Raw genomic sequence first — 22,817 nt, forward strand, 5'->3', positions numbered from 1 at the left:
CTTCTGTTGAAAAGTGATCTTTTAAATTGACAAACATAAAATGTGTAATCCATGGCTCAATTCAATTTGCCTTTCCCAAGTCACTACCATTCATGTTTTGGACCAGGGGCAGAAGGATGTAACTTTGGCTCTCTACAGATCTACAAAAAAATTCAAAGAGAAATGATAATGCACATAACAAGCTACTTTTCACTACAACAAAATGATCTCACTATTGCATTGCAGAATATCAATGTGATACAGCACACAAAACTTCCCTGTGGGAGAAGGACTATTGACCATGCCAAACTAAAACCCAGATGAGAAAAATGCACACCCAAAACATTATTAGAACATAAAAAACACTCTAGAACAGAAAACATTCAGAACATAGAACTTTTCCCATGAGCCTTTGCATCGTTTCAGCACAGTTCAAACAACCCCACCCCTCCCATCCAGAAACTTGACATCCAATATGATCTGTGCAGTGCAAACTTAAGCTGATTATAAGAATAGGTAGTGATTACAAAAAAAGTTTAATTAACACTAAATCTGGTTCTACACTGAATAGACACTCCTGTTACCTGACAGTGCTGACGAGTGGATTTTGTAGAGGAGCTCTTTTGCACCACTCAGAGTATTGAAGTATTGCTTGAGTATTGTCTTATGAATATCATTTGAAGAAAAAACAATTTTTAGCCATTATGAAACCAGCCACCTCTGGCGATATTTTTACATTATGTTGTATGGTCATTACTGAAGCTTCTGTATATAACAAGCAGACAAGGAGATGGAGAAAGAGAGAATTGACCTCTTGATAACGTGGGTGGTCATTATTACATCCAGAGGTGGTCGACAGGTACAAAAGGCTTCAGCTTACTTCAAAAAAGTCGATTTAATGTTGAAAAAGCGGCGGCATCATCATGTAAGTGCACATTACAAGCAAAAAAAACACATTTTGCCGTAAGAGTGCAGTATGCTGCTAAATTATCCAAAACAGCTCTGATTCTATTTCAGAGAGAAAGATAGAGACAGAGGCAGGACATGATGCAAAAGATACCCCAGTGTTTGCCTTGAGCTTACAACATCATCAGGCATTCAGTCTTTTATTTATCTGTGTATAACAATAACAGTAAGGTCCCGTGTGACAGATCCCATCATCACTCTTTTCCAAGCTCTTTTTGTCTGGATTTACAGTCAACACAGCATGAGTGAGGTGCTGCCACATGTCAACAAACAATTTTAATAAAGAATAAATACTGTCAGTGTGACGTAAAGAAACAAGACAAATAAGGGACTGTCTCTGTTCTTCCCCTGCTTGTGTCACCATATGTCAGTCCCATATATAAATATCTACTATGCACTTATAATACCAGACTGTTCTGTAGTAAAAGAAAACACTAAGGAATAAGGGTAAATAAGGTACAACTCTTTTGAAAATGTGGTTAATAAAACTGAAATCCTTTATGACAGCTATTCTGCTATCTGTAATGAGCTGCGGTATTGTATAAAACCAAATATGACTTATTGATTAATAATGAGTGCAAATAAAAACATTATATCAACCTCTCTTTCTCCATGTCGCCTTTCCTAGAGTGAGGAGGAGGCAGTGTCAGTCCTCCAAAAAGTCAACTCACGATACACTCCAATAGCTCTGATATTAATATGCAATGACCACTGCAGAGGTGTGAAGTTTGAATATTAGATGCCCGTGGATTGGGAGCTCCCATTATTCACATGTCACAGCTTTTTACTACATGAACACAAACATTTTCTGATGAAGATTGAACAGTCTGGTTATTAAAAGGTTTCTGTATTTCTATGTTCTCGTCTCACTGGTTGGGCAGGGCTGAGTTGAAATATGTGATGCAACAATCTGGATTTAACCAACATCTGTTGAGTCCAACAATTGTGAGACAGGAGACCATGATAGAAGTCCCTGGTACAGATCATTTTTTTTGAATTAACTATGTTTAAGTAACCTACTCTCAGTGTTGAGTTAAACTAACAGACTAGCTGACCATCAACAAGCTTCTTAGCCTGTATCTCATGTTCCCTTTATAATAACTTTACATTGAACAAAAAGCTGGGGAAGTGAACAGAACAATAGAAAGAATCTCTGCAAACTACTTTTTAAAATTGTTTTAACTGTCTTTCAACATCTTAATAGTTTTAGTCAGCCTTAAAGAATTGCTTCTCATTAATGTTTTACAGACCATGAATGTTTTTAACGTGAAACAGGCAATGAGTATTTAAACTTGTCACAGATCTAACCAAAGCACCCACACCAATTTTGAGTTTCAAACTCATTAAAAATATTGTGTTTCCTAAATTGTTAAATATTTTGTCATGAATATTGAATGTTTACAGTTGTAGATATATACTCCAGCTTAATAACAAGGTTTTTATGGGGTTTATAGATAAGGGCCTTATTCTGCTTTGGAGTCTGTTCATGCCATAAATAGATTTTTGTTTCCGTGTCTGCAGTCCTGTTCAGCCTTGGCGGGGACATGAACCCTGTGCCCCCACCCCACACAGACAAACACACACACTGCCTGTACAGTCTGCCACAGCACTTTGTGTGAAGTTGCCTGATTCAGCATTCATGTCATGCAGCAAGTGTGAGGTCCTGTGCCATCTCCAGTGACACAAAATAAAATAAAATAAAATAATGGGTTGTGTGTTACAGAGGTCCAGTACACACTGCAGCCTCCAGACATCCAGTCCTCGAGGACAAGCAGACAGATGTACAACAGACTGACAGTAAGAGCGTTGACAGGATAAAAACTCCACCCTCTTTGGCACGACAGAAGGAAGACAGGATTGTCACACTCTACAGTATGTGTGAAGCAGGATAACAGTTTTGGAGATCTGCACATGGTGCAAGAACAAATCAGTACATTCAAACACACACAAAACATTTGCAGTCCAGAGATTGGTAAATCTATTCTATTTTCTGACCTCAGACCCTTATTTTGCCATGGCCGGTGCTCAGAATATGTCAACTGTCTGTGTCACAGCGTCATCAGAAAGTAAGGGTGTAAAGAGAAATCCAAACCGTATGTATCGTGAAATCGATTCTTTTCTTACAATCAATTCACCTAAAGATTTACTGTTCAGTTGATACAGCTGACAGTGACTATATCATATCCATTTCCAGCAAAACACATTGAAAGCAGAAAATACATGTTATGTACTACCTTAATTAACTAAATGTCAGACAAAATAGCAATAAAAACCAAAATGGCACCCATGTATCCTGAAAGAATCAAAACAGGACAAAGGCATATGCCTTTGTCCTGTTTTGTTTCATCCAAGCCTAAGCAGCAAAATTGATACATTTTTTTGTTTTTTGTTTTTTGTTTGAAGACTATAAACGTGTCTCACTCTAACTCTAACTTGTGGCTTAATTTTGCGCTCAAAACAGGCCCTGTTTCCTCCAGCATTTACTCCACAGTGACTTTACGTCTTTGTAATAGCATTTATTAAAATACATACAAACACAATCTTCATAAAACGGGATAATATAACCGTCATACAAACCTAAATTTACATCTCAGTAGCCCATTAACTGAATGTGAATGACTGTTGTGTCATTTTTAATGAGTGAACAAATACTGAGCCATCAGAAAATACTCCTTTGGCTCTGAGGAAACAAAGGTGGCGTGTTAGCCTTTAAACCAGCTGAGTTGGCTGACCTTCTGGGCTGAGCAACAGATAGCTTACATGGAACTACTTAGCATGAAGTGTTTCGAAATTAGTCTGTTTCTATTTTTATGGTAATGTTTCTTTCAGTTTGTTGCTCTTTTTGACAGTTGTCCTTTTCAGTTACCAAAGAAAACTGTGCATTACACACTGCTTTATTTTTTTAGCCCAAATCCTCTCAGCAGGGAGGAATGGATGGAAATCATACTGAACATCACATGGACGCAGTGCCCCCATGAGAGTCTGGAAAAGGAGCTTTATGAAGGAAAAAGCAGAACTAGCAAAACTCACACTGGAGAAAAGCGGCTTATCTTTTTTTTTTTTTTACATCACTCTTCTTTTCTACTTATTCTCCTGGTTCCCATGGTATTGTTGTATTGTCATAAGCACCTGACTCACAGTGACTCTCTGGGCTGTGGGGGAGTTATCAGTGCGCCAAGCAAGATGCACTCTCTCTAGGTAGCTGGCTACATACAGTCCTGTACCTCTTCTGCCACTTCCCACACAAACTGTCCGCTGGGCTCTTTACACAGTTGCAGTTGCATCATAGAGCCACATTGTGTGTCTTCATTCTTTTTCAACAATGATGAGAAAAAGGAGTCCTCGGGTGTCGTCACTACATCACTGTGTAGGCTACTTGATGTCAAGTCAATGATTCAAGGTAGAAAACCGACACTTTGTAGCACCTAAAAATAACATCTTTCAGCTCTTGACACCCTTTGTTGACACCAAATTGCATAAGAGAACTTGCTTTTTCACTTTTTCACTTCACAGAAAACAACTGATTTAAAGTGTGATGTGGCACTAGCAGGCTGAGAGCATACAGGTGGTGTAATGAGATATACTGTAATAATCACACTGTTAGATCTATGGCCTGCATGGGACTGCACTGACACCATGGCACAGCTATCATCATGGGCCATGTATTTTTCTAAGAAATTGCTGCTTTGGAAAATTACAACCAATGCATTCAGAGTCACAGTGTACTGGGGGTCTGCCTGAAAGTTCAAAGCTTTGCATTTCAAACAAATCCTACTGTTTAGTGCAGCCACAGGCTCATTCTGTCACGGTAACATGCATAAATGGGCTTAGTTAGTACACCACAGCTTGATCGGAGTAAGGGTTAGGAGACAATTCACAGAGGAGCTACCCAGGCTAAAAATATGTGCACTCATTGTACCGTAAGATGCTTCCGTAGCATACTAAAGCCCAATGTGGACCTTGGGGTTCAAAGGTGTGCTTACAGTACAATAGATTCTCCTGAAAAGTCTGACCTGATTTTCAGTTTTCATATAAACAGCCCCTAGATTCACACAAATCCTAAACAATTATGTAACTTCCTGTAAGAGCAGTGAACCCATTAAGCAATACATGACTGGGTTCTTCCTTCAACACTTTATGTGTTGTACAGGAAACAAATGCATGTCAAAAGTCCACTAAATCACAGAATGTCTAGTTACATGTTTAAAGAATCAAGGTGGTGAGGTGTTTTCAGTCTTTGTACCTTTGAGTAGAAACATGGGGAGCTTTTGCAGGGGGGATGAAAAGAAGGGTTTGTTTTACAGTATGAGACACTACCGCTACACATATAAATAGCTCTCAGAACTGAAATGAGAAGCTTTAAAAATGGGCTAAACAAGGATGTTTTGTCAGATTGGCTTTCAGTAATAAGAAAATCAGTTGGTACCAACACTTGACAATTTTAGTAAACTGAATACTAAGGTAAGCGAATGATTGTGGTCTTTACCCTGCTCCAAACAGGATTGGCTTTCATATCAGCAGCAAGCAGGCAAAACAGATTTGGGCAGAACTGAGCACACAGCTGAGCTAACATGCAATAGTAGAATTAATACACGGTTGTAAAAACTTCATCTGCATTGAGTTCTGCTAGTAGCAGACAATGGCACAGTTCATCTTTCCTTCATTGTTCTTACACCCTGATCTTGAGGAGAAAGTCTGCATCACTCCTCAAAAGATACAACACTGCACTCTGGTATGCATCACGTGAGATTTAACCTTCATAAAAGAACACATTCACAACAGAACATGGAATGGGTATAGGAATGTGTCACAATAAGAAGCTGTTATCATTATTATTATTGTTATTGTTACTATAATAGTGGTAGTAGTAGTTATATTAGCAGTAGTTATAGTAGCGGTAGTGTTCCAGCGTTGTCTTTACATTCCTATGATTGAAAGCACAACAAATGTCTACTATCGTTATGATCTCAGCTGATAAACTCGACCCTGTCACAGCTGATTTGTACCACCATACGAGTGAGCCTAGTTTATAAATGCCAAGGGCACAACTCCATTCAGACCGTGCTTACAGAGAGTAGAAACCATCGTTAACATCTGTCGCTACTGGCATTTGCATGTTCATCATTCTCAATTATAATGTGAAATGTTCCAGTCTTCCAGATGTCCGCACTGTACATGTACATGTTCCCTAACTAGCACATGTGCTAGTGCTAGTTTTGCTGTTACCATTACCCCAAGCACCTTGAGATGGGCTGCTGCATGACTGCACCATGTGCAGTGCAGCAGACTACCTACTTTAATATGAACGCAATAGAGGCTGTCTGCCATCTAGTGGTGTACAGTGATATCAATGTTAATGGAAAGTAGCATCTCAATGCATGTTCACTCAAATTAATGGATGCAAGTATTGCGATTTCCAAACAGTGGATATATGAGTGTGTTCAATAATCCATGTAAATATATCAATAAGTTGACAAAAAATGTTAAATAAGAATCAAATAAGATTAATTTTGATTTCCTTTTAATTAAAAAATGATTTCATTTTCTGTACAATAAAAAATATCCAGTGGTACCATTTACTGGTTTTGTGTCTAATAAAAAAAACAAATACATAAAAAACAAAAAAACAGACAACTGTAATCAAACACTCAGAAATTGTCAAAATACAAGTTGTATTTCCAGTCCAAGAGATTTAAAATTAAAGTGAATCTAAAACTGTGTAAATCTGGATTGTGATCAATTCATTTTTCTTTCATTTAAAACTGAAATGTACATTGATGGTTAAATTCACAAAAAATCTGACTTGATAATACTGAAAATGAAACATAAACCGAGGTGAGTGCATACAGTGAGAAATAATCTGGTCTGCTTAGTTTTGCAGCTCAATTCTATGCGTAAAATATCTGCAAAAAAACAACAACATTTGAGCTGTAGATGTGTTATGAACAGACACTGTCAAATGCCCATAAAAACAACATTAAAGCATTGGAATTATCCAACGTCCAGATACAATGTGATAGACCGACAACTGGGTCAGCGCACAAATAGTTAATGTCCTGCAAATTAACTATGCAAGTTGTGATTCAAAACCTTTAAAACTGTGAGCCGTGTTACCAATGTTCAATCTACTGGACACGATGAAGAATAGTTGTTTACAAAGCAGGTAAATCCCGTTTCATGTCTTGGAGTTTGACAGAATAGTAGGCGCCAGGAAGATAAACATACTTCACAGCTAGATCGGTGACACTTGTGTCACCATATGATGCCTTAATGCACCACCAGCATAATGTCTTGCATCCCATTGTAAAAGGCACATTAAGATTTGATTTGGATGGGATGACCTAAACCACATTCACATGCAATTTGGTGTGCAATACTTTCTTTTTGGATTAAATCAAACTGGAAAAATGGGTGTATCATAAATCCGGGTGCAGGTATGAAATGGCTCCCGAATCCTCCAGTCTTTTTAAGGCTTCAGCTTCATGATTGAGGTCATGGTAAGAATTCTGCACCACAGAGAAAAATGAGCCTTTGTATGTTATAACACAACATGTTAAAACAGAGACTACATTTGAAGTAGATGACTGGAACCCACCTTCATAGACTTCATAGTGTCATATCCGTAGTAATGGATAGGGTCCTTTTGGCTCCTCGTGTTGGGGTATCCAAAACCAGCAATGTGGACCACATCACAGTAGTTGAGTGCAACAAATACAGCGAGGATACCTGTGGTAGGATGCACTGGCTGCTGAAACAAACACAATTTAATGAAAGCAAATTGCCATAATTCTATGTCTCCTGGAATACTTTTTAAAGCCCATCTGTGTGGGATTTTAACATTTCTGAAATTGGTGACTCCCCGGCAGATAGCCGATAACACACAAATGCACTGAATTTCACTTGGATTATGGCAATTCCTACAAATAAAATCAGAAGCACCTAAAATGATTGCCATACGTGTAACATGTTGAAAACCACTGATAGATTAAGCAGCTCTTGCGTTTGTTGGTGTGTGATGTTAAATAAAAATTGACATCCATTCAACATAACATTTGCTTGACACATTAAAGTGGTTATGAAATGAGGATGTAAGTAAAAAGTAAAATGCTAATTGTGCATCTGTTTTGTAGTAAAAGCTAGAGTCAAGTGTTTAACAGACAGGAATAGACTGAAATGCAGCCTCTCATTCCACCACTAGAGAGAAATAGAGGGCAACATAAACAACTGCTCCTGACCTTCACTTGCAGTTCATCAACACAAGCCTTCCACATGTACAGAATACTGTCCAGTGACCTCAGCATTAATCATCGTGAACTTCATGCAAAACTTACAGCACAAATGTTATGACAGCTCGCTCTTGCTCCTACCAAGATGGAATGTTCTTACTGTAAGTTGCTTTGATATAAAGGATCTTCAAAAGGACTGTTATGTAACGTGAAACATCATGTGAGCTTATTACAAAACAAAACAACTCAAACACTTTAAAGGAACATTATGAAATGTGCAAAATGGGACCAAACTTTCCAGGTTATTTAAAACAAAGATAATCCTCATTTTGTTTTGCAGCTTTTTTTCAGAGAAGAGGTCATTCGCATTAGGCAAAATATACTGTTAAAGCCCACTTGTGTGCACTTTACAGTTGTAATTCAGACACTGCATATTTGGTGTCTTCTTTTACTCAACACTACCTGTACCCCTGACCCCTCCTCCCTAGCAGCTTCCTTAAGGTTTTGGCTGTGACAGAAGAGTTCCCCTGCAAACTGGGTCCTTTCCAGCAGCTTAGTCACCACCTCAGTATGGCCTCTTCTTAAGAAAAAGCAGTAACAAGTAACAACTTCCCCTTGATGTTTTTGAAGCAAAATACATAAGAAATGTATTAACATTCTGCTAAGAAAAGAATGTATTAAAAGAAAAAAACATTCTAGTGTATGCTGGTGTAATCAATTACCCTGTTCTTATTTGCTTTATCCATAGCAAATACAGAACAGTATGTGTTCACTGAAATGTATTGTATACAGTTTATTGCTTCATCTAGAAAATGTGAGATCTGTTGACAACCTTGTTTTTTGCTTTATGGAAATCAATGCCAGGATCATTGCATATGCATCCTGGCGTAACAGCCTGCCTGGATGGCTCCCAAGTGAGATTCTGTTAATGGTAACAGTTTGATTGCAATTTTAATGGTCCAAAACAATGGCTTTCAACCATAATGGGAACATTATGGTCAATTTCTATTGGCACCACGGTGAAAAATAATGAGGAACATGCATGTATACATGTACAGTATATATGTTTATATACTGTTATTATTATTATTATTATTATTATTATTATTATTGTTATTTTTACTATTATTATTATCTAGTAAAAGCACTCTAAGCACAAAGTACAGTCTTGAGTTTATGTGAAGAGGTCTCATTCATACATACCGGTTATCTCTATTAAATCAATAACGTTACTAAACATAACAGCTAGAGTCACCAGTGATGAAGTATGAGCAGGGCCACATGCGATCTATGGACACAGAGTTTCACAGAATATTCAGCCGATATTTTTATTCCAATCTGAGGGGGCTTTAAACCTGAAGGCTTTCTTAGCTGTAGCAAAAGTTAAATTTATAAAATTATAAATAAACTGCAACCAATGCTGATGTCTTCTTATTGAGGATGATGCTAGAGAAAGTTTTTCATACAGTACATGCATTTTTTATACAATGTCGATTTGTGAAACTATATGCAAGAACAAGTCTACAGATTCAGTTTAAACAACATTGAGAGGGAGCGGATTAGTACCTGGTGCAACCCACTATAAAACATCCCGATTGTCCATATTGGTAAGTATCTTTGTAAGTTTCTTTCTAACAGCAAGGGATACCAAAGGGTTAAGTCAGAACGAGAGATACAAGGAGATAACAGAAAAGACAATAAATCGTGGAAACGATTACACCCTCTGGCTAACTCAAAGCCGAAAAGAGATTGAATACAAATACCAGAGCATCCATGGGAACCTTTGGTGCATGTCCTCCACCTCTGCCTCTCTTGTTTCTATTTTCAATTGAAAAGAAAATGGCAAAATCCTTGGTAACGCTACAAATTTAAGTATGTGGAAAAATACTGGCTCATTGTTAGCCTGCCACTTGTGAAATGCCTTTGCGGAAAACATAAAAAAAAGGGACATTATCTGACCCTACAGACATATCTTTAGAAATAAAAACTAATGTGAGATGTAATTAGTTGAGCCATGTTAGTTATGAGTTCCCTGGCAGGCTCTTTCTGTGTACAGAGATTTTCCTGTGTTGTTTGCCATTTCCCATAGTACTCTGTCACTGATTATCCATGTTCACATAGGAAAGAAGGAGAATCACTTCCACATGACTGGTAGATAGAAAAAACATTCTCTTTCCATCCCTCTCCAACATGTGCACACTTTCTCCCACAGCCTTTCTAATCTCTCTCCTCTACAACTTTCCATGCTATCATAAAGTTTTCTCGGCAAAAAGTCCTGTTTGCAAGGACAATTATATTGCATAATACAATACCAGTATTTACGAAGGCCTGTTTCCCGTTTTCACTAGCCAAAGTTCACTGATTGTAGAAACCATTGATTTTTAACAAGACTAAAGGTCCTGTGTATACTAACTATTCATTCAGGTAATTTAATGTAAATAACCTATTACAACTTCAATGTCATCTCATTGATTCTTTAGACCTTTTTTAGCTATGGTTCTCAGCTGCAACTTGTTGAGTGTTAAATCTATGCAAATTCAGCACATACGCGAAAATTGTATTTTAACAACCGTCCAGCTCTTTAGCCACAACCCCTTAAATGGCTAAGAGACTCTATATCTGGTTTCCCTGATGCAGAATGACTGAAAGAAAGAGCACGCATGTATGGCAGTGTGTGTTCATCTGAATTTGAGTGTTGCTATGCTTAAGTGCACTCATGTTGAATTTGTGCCATATCTAGGCAGTCTAACCCAGACAGCCTTTACTGTAGTCTTCATTCCTCTCTAAAACATTACACCAGATCAATTTGCTTTTGCACTGAGCCCGTCTTTTTGTCTTTAATTCAAAAATGGAGGACCCCACAATGGGAGACAGCTGACATTCTGTGTGTATTAGCCTCATGCGGTCGCCAGCACACGATCGAACACCCAAGCTCTGCAGCAGGCCGCGCATAGTTTGGATGTAGGCCCACGGAGCATGGGGGGGTAGATACTTGGGTTTGGGGAGAGTGGTGTGAACATAAAAGTTATGTGCGTGTGTGTGCATGTGTGCCTGCAATGCAAAGGAATGAAAAGGTGGGGAGAAGTGGCTGCATTTGGGAGAGGAAAGTGTGTGTGTGTGTGTGTGTGTGTGTGTGTGTGTGTGTGTGTGTGTGTGTGTGTGTGTGTGTGTGTTGTTGTTTAATTCTATTCATGGGGTCCAAAAACCGGAAGTTGAGTATACTTGTGAGGCTCTGACAGCTTTGTGGGGCCAAAATACTGACCCCCACAATTTTAAAGGGCTGTTCAAGACTTGGTTTTAGGATTCGGGTTAGAATTAGGTTATTGTTAGGATGAGGGTAAGGATTAAGGTCAGGCATTTAGTTGTGATGGCTAAGGTCCTCTTGCTCAGTGTGTGTGTGTGTGTGTGTGTGTGTGTGTGTGTGTGTGTGTGTGTGTGTGTGTGTGTGTGTGTGTTGAGGGGGTCCTCGTCTATCTAGCAAGTTCATTAGCTGAGGGTGGTATCTGCAAAGAGGAGGTCTGCTACAGTCAGGCCTCCAGTTTGCATTTTGAGGATGACAAATAGTAGTAGTAGTAGATTGTAAAAAATAATGTACAGAAGTTTTGGCCTGAAAAGTAAAGCCAATGTGGAAGTGCCTTACACCTGCATTCCATCAAATTTCCAGCAAAGGGCAACTCTACTGGTTGCAAAAAGTAGTTGGCTTACATAGAAGTCTACGAGAAAATATCCCAACTTCTAACATGATCTATTATCTCAGCAAACATTTTCAGGTAATGGTCTCAATCTCTAGTTTTAAGTCTTCTTCACCCAGATGGTGACGGGCGAAATGGCCACAGTCAAGGCTTCAAAATGATAATCCACAAACCAATGGGTGATGTCACTACTTCTATGTTAATTGTTTTTACAGTCTTTGTGAATAACCATGGACAGAAATAAGGAAAGAGACAGAAAAAGACAAGATATTGAATGAAGATTATGAGAGAAAAAGTGTCTGTGTATATATATATATATATATATATATATATATATATATATATATATACACACACACACACACACATATATAAAAGAGACACATGTTGACCACTGGAGGGGGGCATGCAGGCCCTAAGATATCCGAGATTGATAAATGCATCGGGGCCATTATTGGTGAGACAGCACTCTCAGGTGTGCCATCAGTGGAGCAAGTGGACAATGACCAAGGCCCTATAGTGACAGCTCCATATCCTCCAAGGCCATCTCCCACCAATGAATCAGACGGTAAGCAAGTCTTTCTGAATTTTTACGATTTTATGCCATAATTCAACTGAAAGCATTACAGTAAAATAATTGTAAACAACTGTAGAATTAAATAAAATGCATTGACCAATTGGTTGGAGCAAACTGTCCTCACTCAAATGTGCAGAGATTTTGTTTTTAGCTAAGAACAAATCCAAGATAAGAAATCATTTGTGAATGTCAGAATCTTTGTAAAAATGTGTAAGTGGACTTTAAGAACAAATTTCTTCATAAGAACAGTTGGTGAATGAGGCTCAATGATCTGTAACTGTCTGCAGGCTCCAGGTCTCACCATTGCTTCATCCCTCCATCTTTCTCCTTCTCTTCCTTCCACTGTTTCTCCCCCCGTTGGCCCTTTCCAGACAGTATGTGCAGATGGCGCGGAGCTCCTGTCGGGTGAGCCCGCTGATTGCCTGTAGGATTGCTGCCTTCCCACTGCTCACTCTTCTCATGCACCAGCTAGTGTGTGTGTTTGTACTGCAGTCCAAAAGGGCACACCACCCCCCCCCCTCCCCTCTGCCTCACTCTTTGATGAAAAGGGCTCAGGCAAGGGGAACAAGCAGAACCAAAACAAAACTTGGCTCAAGCCCACGTGTGAGACAAGATCCTTACCAAACATACAACAAAAGACACTTGGCAGATGGGGTGCAATGGGCCAATAAAAACATCTACAAGAGTAATGGTTCTAGTCAAATCCCAGGGTGTTTCAAAATCCAATCACCTCAGCCAAAGAGTTGAGGTCCAATTTGTAAATATAAAAAAATCAATGGTAACCTACGTTTTAAATAACTTTATGGGGTGACCGAATTGCTCGTTTCGTAGAGCGGGTGCCCACACATACATGTTTATTCCTCAACGCAGGGGCCCGGCTTCGACTTCAACCTGCAGCTCTTTGCTGCTTGTCACTCCCATCTCTCACTATCCTTGATGTCTTTAGCTGTCCTGTCAAATAAAGGCCTAAAAATGCCCAAAAATGTTAATGTTTCTCATTGCACCATCACTGCTCTTCAGTCATGGTTTCATTAGTTTCATCATTTTGTTAATATGTTCCACTTAAGTTTCCTTGTGTATTCTTCACTTTGTCCTTTACTTTCAAATTTGTTATATTGAGCCAAACGTCACAAAACAATAAAGATTGAACATTGACACAGGGATTTTCCTGAAAAAACAGCAATAATCAGCTTTACAAAGACTAAACACTCGGAACTGTCCTTTTTCTAAAAACAGAGCATCTGGTTGAAATGTATACAGTATTTGGGCTTTCCTTCAAAAGCCAATTATTTTCCCAGGGATTCACTGTGCAGCCTAGAAGACACACAAAGCTTATCATGTAATGAGATGCCAGAATGGCAGGCAGAAGCTAATCTTCATCGTTTTTTGCAGTAATTGGATCCGCAAAATTGCTATTGACCCGGCTACTTTTCAGAAGAAATGCCTCTTCCAGTAAACTGTTTATCACAGCGCTCGAGACATATCATTCTACGAGCTGTGGCTAATCAGTGGATGCTCCAGCCTTGTTAACATTCATGTGGGGAGTCGTGAAGGGCAAAAAGGAGAAAAAGGGAGGTATGGAAGAAAGGGAACAAACAAGAAAGAGAAGAGAGAAGGTTCTAGTCGGAAAAATATTTTGAGCTTGACAGAAATGGTAAATATTAATGAGCTGCAAAAGGGGAAAAGCCTTGCCACCGCAGTTACAGTTAATGATTCTCAAAACAGTGACGTGGCAGTGGATCTCTCACCTGTTTACTTTTGGGTTGCAGTGGGATCCGAAGCAGTTTGTCTGCAGTCTTGTGCAGAAAATAGGGGTCCAGCACTCTGATTTTACTAATGTCACCCAACCAGATTTGGGGAGGGGGCTTCCAAAAGCCTTTTCTGACCTGGAAAGCCCACATAAACATGGATAAAGATAAGACACCAGATTTTGTGAAACTTAAATGAATAAAAGACAGAAATAGGGTAAAAAATTGCTATTTTTAGTTAGAAAACTGAGTTCATTTGCACAAACATAGCTAAAACTGAAGCTTTAACTACCTTATCTGGAGGCAACCACATTTATGTGCAAATTAGCAAGTAATGACCCTGCAACTATTAGCAGAAGGAGGCCGGAGGTGCCGGGAGCAACAGAGTGAAGGATGTCTGCAATGGAAAATACATTTAACTCTGAAGGGCACAGGCATCACTGAAGTAGAACCTTTTAAGTATTTGTTCCTGAAATGGGTGGCTGGCAAGGGCTGGAAAAGAAGCTACAAGGAGTGTGTTTATGTGAGAAAGAGAGGGTCGGAAAGACAGTGAATCGGAGTGAAATGGAAAGCTGTGTGTGTGTTTGTGTGAGAGAGAGTGTATTCTCACACATATCCTGTACCCTCTTCTCATTATAGAGGATCTCCTTGAGCCAGCGGAGATCTTGCTGCTTGAAAGGCACTAGGACCATAAGCGTGTCGGGCTCGTTGTGCAGTCCAGGGTTGTAAGAGGCCGACTCGGGGTAGAAGAACCTCATAGTGGTCTTGTTCCCCACGTCCTCCTCATAGCCTCTCACCGGGGCATCGTTCAACCTGAGGCAGGGACACGATGCTATGTTTAGGGACAAAACTTGTCAAGTTTATTTTATTTCCATTTTAGCATTTACTTATGCAGTAATATAGGAGTTTTTTTTCTTTCATCAAACAGTATTATCACATCATGACCTAGGAAAAAACAATGACCATTAAAGGCAGCATTTTCAACCTGTGTCTTATTCTTCTACTTGTCTATTCTAACTTATGCTAACTTTTCATTTACATTTGACATTTCTTGTAGGAATTTGGGAAATGTGACTCTCACTTAAAGTGCCATATTATAAAATAAATCTCTTTTTCTGAGACTTGGGGTGTTCTTTTGTGTCTCTGGTGCGTCCACATGCATACAAACTTGGAGAAAAAAAACTATCCATGCTGTTTTGAGTGAGACACAGGTTTCTAAACGTCATCTGCCTTCAGTCTACGGGGGAGCTGTTCAAAAACTGCACTGCTTTCTACGTCCCTAGCCGAAAAGAGGTGACTAACCATGCTCGTTCTGAATGGCAAAACAATGCTACAACACACACTAGTACACCATAATCTACAAAAGAACTACTTAACTACTTACATGTCCCTGTTTATGCAGGTATTCCATGCAAAGTTGGAAGTGCGCCCTCATTTAGAAGAAGTCTGCCGGCTAATCGTGCCTTGTACCACTGAAGTTGTAGAAACCAAGCTAGCTGATGTGATCTTTGCCTACCTACTACCGCCTCTCAACAAAGATGGTAAAGAAGTGATTTGTCTCACTCTGTAGCTAAAACAGAAAGCTCAACACACAGGGTGAAAACAGGAGCTGCAGCAATGTGCAGTACAACAAAAATATATGGTGTTTTTTTTAAATCATACCATGTAAACCTATTCTAATGTAACATATACATACAACTATAACCTGAAAATGAGCATAATAGGGGCTCTTTAACGACGTATATCAGGGTTAACAGTCTGAGCCTCTTAAACCTTTACAAATAAACTTCAATTTTATCTACATAATTTGATTAAGTCCAACCAAAAGTTTACACAGAATCTGGGAGCCGTGAAACCACTACTTTGTTATAATTAACACAATAGCACAGCCTGAGACCCCGCACTTTGGAAACGTAAGTATCAAAAGGCTTTAACATTCCAGAGGTGTTTCTATGACAGAACCAGCCCAGTGACGTCAAACCTGAATTCTGAATGTCAATAACCTTACTTTGCTTGGCCAGGGAATGATTAGCTTCTAGAGAGTAAGAGATAGATAGAGAGAGTGAGGGGGGTGGCGGTGGAGAAATGCATTGTGGACAAGCCACATTCTGACTGTTTGAAAGTGGCTAATAAAAACTCAAAATGCATGTGTTCATTCCGAGGTTGTAAAGTCAGATTTGCAGAGTTCCTTTGTCCCTGAGTAAACTAAAAGCTTTCTTTTCTCCTTTAAAAGAACTAAAGAAAACATGTGCTAATTGCTGAGAGGATGTCTCTGTGTCAGGGTCAGATGGTCACACACTCGGACACTGTCCATCATTAGTCTACTGCCAAGTGAATTTATTTCCCGTTTTCAGTGGCGGGGAAAACCAGATTCCCTTTTTAAGGTCATATAGCAAGGATCTCTGTTCCTTATTTATCAACCCAAACAATCCTGAAACATTAGGGTGGTTATGAAGAGGTCTTGGATTTAAAAATGGTGTCATCAGATATGATTATAGTACAGTCACCTACTGAAATTGCATAGCTTGGAATGGAATCAAAAAGCAGCAAAGCAAGTTTAGCAAAAAAATGTTTTACCTTAATGTATTCCTCTTCTCTACAAACAGCATAGCAACAGCATTACAGCACTAATAATAACTGAAAGTGATTCATGAGGTGTTTTCCTATGTGCTTACCGAATGACCACGTCATATTTGTTGATGGTGCTTCCCAAGGAGCTGTTTTTAATAGCAAAGCCATTGCCTATGACAACACAGGTTCTGCATTCAAGACTGTGGGGAAAAACACAACATAAAACAAGAGTGTTTTAAAGTTTACATTATGAAGTAATATGTAGGAAAATATACATAAACATGAGTCCAACATATCATTGGCTAAGATAAATCTGCCTTTTTGTGATTTGTTTTTTATTTTACACATTGATGACAGGCTTATTGATGTGAGGTTAAGGTAGCCAATCAATAAGTCAATAACTATTATTTTAATAGTTTTGTATTGTATCCCCCATAAAATAGATATGGATGAAGGCTTTAGGCAACCTTACATGTTATTGTAGGGCCAGTTTGATATGCAACTCAATTTTATACAATATGTTGTTGGGGGGTCCCTGCTCTGTCTCTCTTTCAGCTAAGGGGTCCTTGGCCTAAAAAAACATTAAAAAGACCCCTGACCTATAGCAGTAGAATCCATGGGTGCTTTCTCAACCATGATAGCTAAACACTAACAACTACCCATAAGCACCCATAATCACAGTTATGAAGTCATGCTGCACTGACAATGTATTATATGATGTGTACCACAGCTAGAACACATCTTTGACCAATCACAATGTTATGTCCATCCTGATAATCCTGGACTTATAGTATAATGTAATTTCTACTGCAGTGCACTGTGGATTTAGTAAGTCAGTAGAAACCTGCCTTAATAAAACATTGAGCCAGGTATCATAAGCCAGGTTGGCTGAACTGTGATCACACTTACTTTTCAATTTTGGCAGGCACCTGATCATTTGCAATTGCAGCAAGAACTTTCAGTAGCAGCAACTCTGAAGAGAAAACAAGAAATGGAGTGTGATTGTTTGAAAACTTTCAATACAGATGTGCAATTCACATAAAAGACTGAGTGTAGTTTTTTCGGTTGTAATACGAGCTAAAGTACATTGTGAAATTTCACAATAACTGAATTGTTATGTTTTTAATGAAAGCACTTCGACTTGACTATAGCTGTAAAGCATCACTGTCGGATATAGTAATAATCACATGTAATCAAAGAATATACAGAGTCTTATTTTAGTTCTGTGAACATCATCTGTAAAAATAAGTGACTATTTAAAAAACAAAAAGGATAACACATAGAATACATCTTCATACAGCAACCAGCAATACCAGGGTGTATGACATGTGCTGAGTAAACTAAGCAGAAAGAGCAGGGGATAATACAAAGTCAACATACCACTGCTCTTAATTCCATAAGGTAATGCCAGATTTGACAGATGCTTCCGCCAGAAGAAATCCTCCATTTTCAGAAAGAGCTGCATCTGTCTGCTAATGCTGGATGAAATATGTCAGAGCAGGAATTACAACATAATACTGCAGTGCACTGTTTCACTGTATAGATTAATTATATTACAGGAGGGGTTGTGGCTGAGAGAGAGGGGTGGATATGAATGAGGCATAAGACAGCGAGGATGGAGAAAACTACTTCACATGTTTTGGCTATAACAACTATCACGCCACACAATGAACAACACTTACTGTGCTGCCAAACAGTACAGTGTTCATATTGGCACATGGGAATTTTTGTCTCCACTTTTCCAAATGTTCTGGTATCTATTAAGCAGGTAGACCAGACTCATTATAAGTCAACGCCATTTACATGATGCCATTCAATAGCAGTTTCCCTCATTAAAATCCCCTGTTGGCATTTTTTTGCTGATGACAGTGGGGGGGGGCAATAACATTCACAGAGCCTGTGGAGTGAAACAAATGTGGCAGGTTGTACTATGTGGAACAGTTGCCTCTCTGTGTTCGTTGGTTTCAGTCTCCAGCTGTTTATGACCTACTGTATTCAACAGTGACTTTCCAAGACATTTATTACCCTTTTGTGCCAGCTAGCTCTTCACATGAGATCAGGATAAATCTCCGGGGAGGAGTCTAATTAGAGAAATGTCAATCTGATTGCAAAGAAGGCCTCCCTGTGACTGTAATAACTATTTGTGAAATCCCTAGAACAATCGGTCAGCGACTTTATATAAGAATGCAAAACGTGTTCTTTAACAGTGGTTAACACAGGGATTATTAATCCTGAGGTCAAAAGGCGGGCAGTGGATGGTCTACTGAGCTGGAGAAATAAACAGTGGCCATGGAGGAGGTTGGGACAAACCACAGATGGAGAACATATCAGTATCTTGTAACAGAATAGAGCCCGCAAAAAAACAAAAAACAAAACAACAGTAAATATTTTGCTGAATAAACTGATAATAGAGCATGGGAAAAACACGTGGAAAAATGATTACATGTCAAGGTAGACAAACAATCTATTGTCTGGCTTACAAAAATGTAACTTTATCAAGTGCTATTTCTTAGACAACATTGGCTTTAAACCCTCCCTCTCAACCCTTTAATTAACACATTCCACTTAAGTTACTAAAACGTACATTTAGATGGCAAAGTGTTTCTTATAATACCTCCTGTTCCTTTTCAATTAAATTTACTTTACCATCTTGGCTGGTAAAGACCAGTCCTAAGGCTCCCAGGAACCTGGCACCGTTTTTTCAAATGAAAATACTGGCAAATGTTTCTCCCTTAATAAGCCATCCACTCCCTCCAGTTTGTAAAAACAAAAACACAGACATGCCATTACTCACTTAAAGTTAAGGCTCTCCCACTTCTTATGAGATAGCCAGCCATCACACAGCGACTTACTACTGTTTGGAGACTTGTTGGTGCCTCTGTAGCTGAAAGACAGACAAGCACCACATATGGCATTAAAGTTCCTGCTGACTCCATTAAAACTCAGTGTGCCAGTACTGGGTCCAGAACACTTAAAAAGTGCAAGATTGGGTATGTGTGAGGGCCTAACTTGACCAGCAGCTTAGACCTCCAGATAATCACTATGTGGGTTGTCCTTAGTGACTCAGCACTGCACAGATTTCAAGAATTTACAGTTTTACCAGCAATGGGCCTATCTGTAATTGTGTGACCTCAATACCGAGAAACACCAAGAAAAAAAGAAATGGGTGTGTTAGTGTGTATGTGTGTGTGTGTGTGTGTCAGTGAGTGTGTAATTACCTCTGAAGTATGGCAAAGGAGTAGTAGTATATGACAAAAGAGATGAAGAAGAGGAGAATTAGGGGAAGCCACCATACTGGAGTCAAAGAAGAGAAAAACAGAAGAAAATGTACAAGAATAAAAGATCACATCCAACAGATTCTAGTTTCAAATTCTTGACACATTAAACTGTGATTTCTTCATGGTTATGGCCATTATTGTAAAGAGCGCTGCTGTGAATGATCTTATGAAAGACGACAATCTACTTTAATTGTGATTTTTATTGACAAATAAAAGGATTTGGAAAAAAGATACTGCTCAACAGTTGGCATCCCATTTAACGCAGGTGTGGTTTCAGTATTGGACAAGGTACTGAAAAATGAAACTAAAATGAAAAATACCAGCTTACTGCAAGTCCCAGCTGTGATTTAGACAAAGCTGCTCAGGTTCACAGGAAACGCTTCACCAACTATGGTTTAAATTTGACAGCAGAGAGTGAAACTCACATCTTGAGGACAACCGTTTGAATTAATATGCATTACCTATTCAATAAGACCTAAAATGGTTCTTCACTAATTACTGTAATAAGTAGTATACTTTTGAGTTTTGATAGGTCAGTATTATGAGAGAGAGGAGAGCTACAGGTACCACTGGCCACCATGTACACACTTTTAAAGTAATAATAATGAATACTTAACAGAATAGTTTAACATTCTGGGAAATATGCATATGCGCTTTTTGTCCACAGTTTGAGGAAGATATACCATTCTCATATGTGTAAACAATATATGAAGCTATAGCTATATTTAATAAGAAACTTTAGCTTCATCTTTAGTGTATGCATATACATATAAAGAGACAAGCCAGCTGCTGGTTAGCATAGTTTAGCACAAAGACAGGTAAAAGGTTGAAGTCCAAAATAAGATTAGTTTAATTCAAACAAAAAACAAGGTTTCCAAACAACAAGTTGCTGTGTTACAGGGAGTTTTGTGGTGTGCTTTTTCTTGGCTGGGCACAGTGACTTCATGTAGTCTCCGCTGGATGCAAAGTAACTTCACTGTGATGAAACTATCTCTTTGCAGACAAAACAGTCTATAACAAGTACCAAGAAATGTACTGTAACTGACATTCAGTGGCAGACTATATTTCAAACAAGCAACCTTGAATGACACTTGTACTCTACTGTTAAAAGGAAATCACCGCAAATGCTCTCTGTCTATGGTATAAAGGCAGGAGCCCTCTAATCTAAAACTAAATCTAAAGAGCATCAACACAGCTTTGTGAATAATAATATGACCAATTGTTGTGTGGCTAGAAGCACAGTAGACTGTTGTTGCAAACTGTAGTAGGGATAGTTATCATTGTCGAATACAGCAGCTCGATTTACAGTGCCATTCTGGACCAATGGTTGTCGATTAAATCTGTGACCTAATGTCAATTGTCTTAACATTTTGCCGATTTTAAAGGCAAAAAAACAGAAGTAACTGGTGGTACTAAGCACAGGTAACCCAATCCATATAAAACAAAATGAAATAGTGGTTATAATGTTAAAGATCGGATCATAATGGGCATTTAGTTTCATGATCATCTCATCATCAGATGAGAAATAACACAGAGATCTGATTAGTGCTTTACTAAATATTAAGGAAGGGAAAAGACCCATTTAAGTAATCATTATCAAAACAGCATTAAAAACATCTGATGATTGAAAAAAACATAGCTTACTTTTAGATGCTTTCTGGGACATCTTCACATGCTCCATTGACCTCTCATGTCTACACAGTGCATGAGGTTATCCTGGGTGAGGGGTAAAGAAAGGAGAAAGACCAATGTGATGTATAAGCACCTCCTTCAAACTGCTTCATGAAAACCATTCTCCCTATCTTGAGGAGATGATATGAAAGAGGATCCACCACAAATTCAAATACACAGCGTGCATACATCGACTCATGGCGGGTATTTCACACTACTCTCTCTCTCAGAGAGAAGTAGAGAGAGAGAGAGAGAGAGAGAGAGAGAGAGAGAAGGACAGCAGATGAAGGCTGATCAGTTTAAGAGGACCATGCGGGACTAAGAGAAGCTTGGTCCAGAACTGAGGGGTATTTGCAATCCCACATCACATCAGCTACAGGGCTTGCTTGGTTGCTTTAAAGATTTCCGATTACAGTAAAAACCAGATTAAAATCCACGTAACATTACACACTTTTGACTATTTGATGCGCAATGCATATCTTCTCAACAAGCATCCTGATTCATGGTTTACAGAGGGAAGCCATAGCCATCCACCCAACCAAAGTGTGCCTGAAACATGCCTGGCACTGCTTCAGGACCAGCCCATCACTGAAAATCATTAATGAACTGAAGGAATGCACAGCTGAATACTTATTTTGAGATGTGCCTGTGTGTACATGTACCTGCTACTTTGCAACAGCAGTGTTGTAATACATCTGTAAATCTATCAATAAATCGACCCAACTTAGAGTTAGAGAGGAGAAGAAACCACATGATGACTCAAGTGCCTTCCTGTAAAACCGCCCATTATTTCCCAACATAAAATATGATATGATACTGGGGCCTCCTGAATCAGAGCGTACTTTCTTAGAGCGTTAAGTGTTTTCATTTGGAACTGGACATGATGCTGGGCTGTTCGTTTAGAAAACTATGAAAACACTCAAACGTGTCTAGAGGAGCACACTTCAACTGCATTTTGTTCTTTATTGAAACAATGAGTCACTGTTGTGTTGTTGGGTTTGATGACACATGTTGTGCTCATTAGTTAATAAAGCCATTAGTCAATCGTCCGGAAATGTAATCATCGATCATTTTTATTGTTATTGTTAACAGCTGTGGTAGGCAATTTA

The 22,817-nt window shown here is 38.9% G+C and overlaps 1 protein-coding gene across 2 annotated transcripts in view; it reads right to left on the reverse strand.

The window, feature by feature from the left end:
- Window positions 1-2,237: 2,237 nt before the first annotated feature.
- st3gal4 (ST3 beta-galactoside alpha-2,3-sialyltransferase 4) overlaps window positions 2,238-22,817 on the reverse strand; it is a 29,957-nt gene continuing 9,377 nt past the window's right edge. The window contains exons 3-13 of one of the 2 annotated variants that reach the window (XR_004655974.1): window positions 21,682-21,753; window positions 19,978-20,053; window positions 19,554-19,643; window positions 18,140-18,237; window positions 17,669-17,732; window positions 16,864-16,959; window positions 14,812-15,001; window positions 14,189-14,326; window positions 7,541-7,690; window positions 6,968-7,451; window positions 2,238-2,248 (exon numbers count right to left, since the gene is read on the reverse strand). Coding sequence is in view for 1 of the 2 variants with exons in the window: in XM_034866891.1 (XP_034722782.1) it covers window positions 7,362-7,451; window positions 7,541-7,690; window positions 14,189-14,326; window positions 14,812-15,001; window positions 16,864-16,959; window positions 17,669-17,732; window positions 18,140-18,237; window positions 19,554-19,643; window positions 19,978-20,053; window positions 21,682-21,718 (1,029 nt within the window). In the remaining variant the exon portion in view is untranslated. Of the gene's footprint in view, window positions 2,249-6,604; window positions 7,452-7,540; window positions 7,691-14,188; window positions 14,327-14,811; window positions 15,002-16,863; window positions 16,960-17,668; window positions 17,733-18,139; window positions 18,238-19,553; window positions 19,644-19,977; window positions 20,054-21,681; window positions 21,754-22,817 lie in introns of those variants that run through there. The other variant, XM_034866891.1, reaches the window with a different exon arrangement.

Source organism: Etheostoma cragini, chromosome 3 (genome assembly GCF_013103735.1).
Source record: "Etheostoma cragini isolate CJK2018 chromosome 3, CSU_Ecrag_1.0, whole genome shotgun sequence".
In the NCBI taxonomy this organism is placed as follows: domain Eukaryota; kingdom Metazoa; phylum Chordata; class Actinopteri; order Perciformes; family Percidae; genus Etheostoma; species Etheostoma cragini.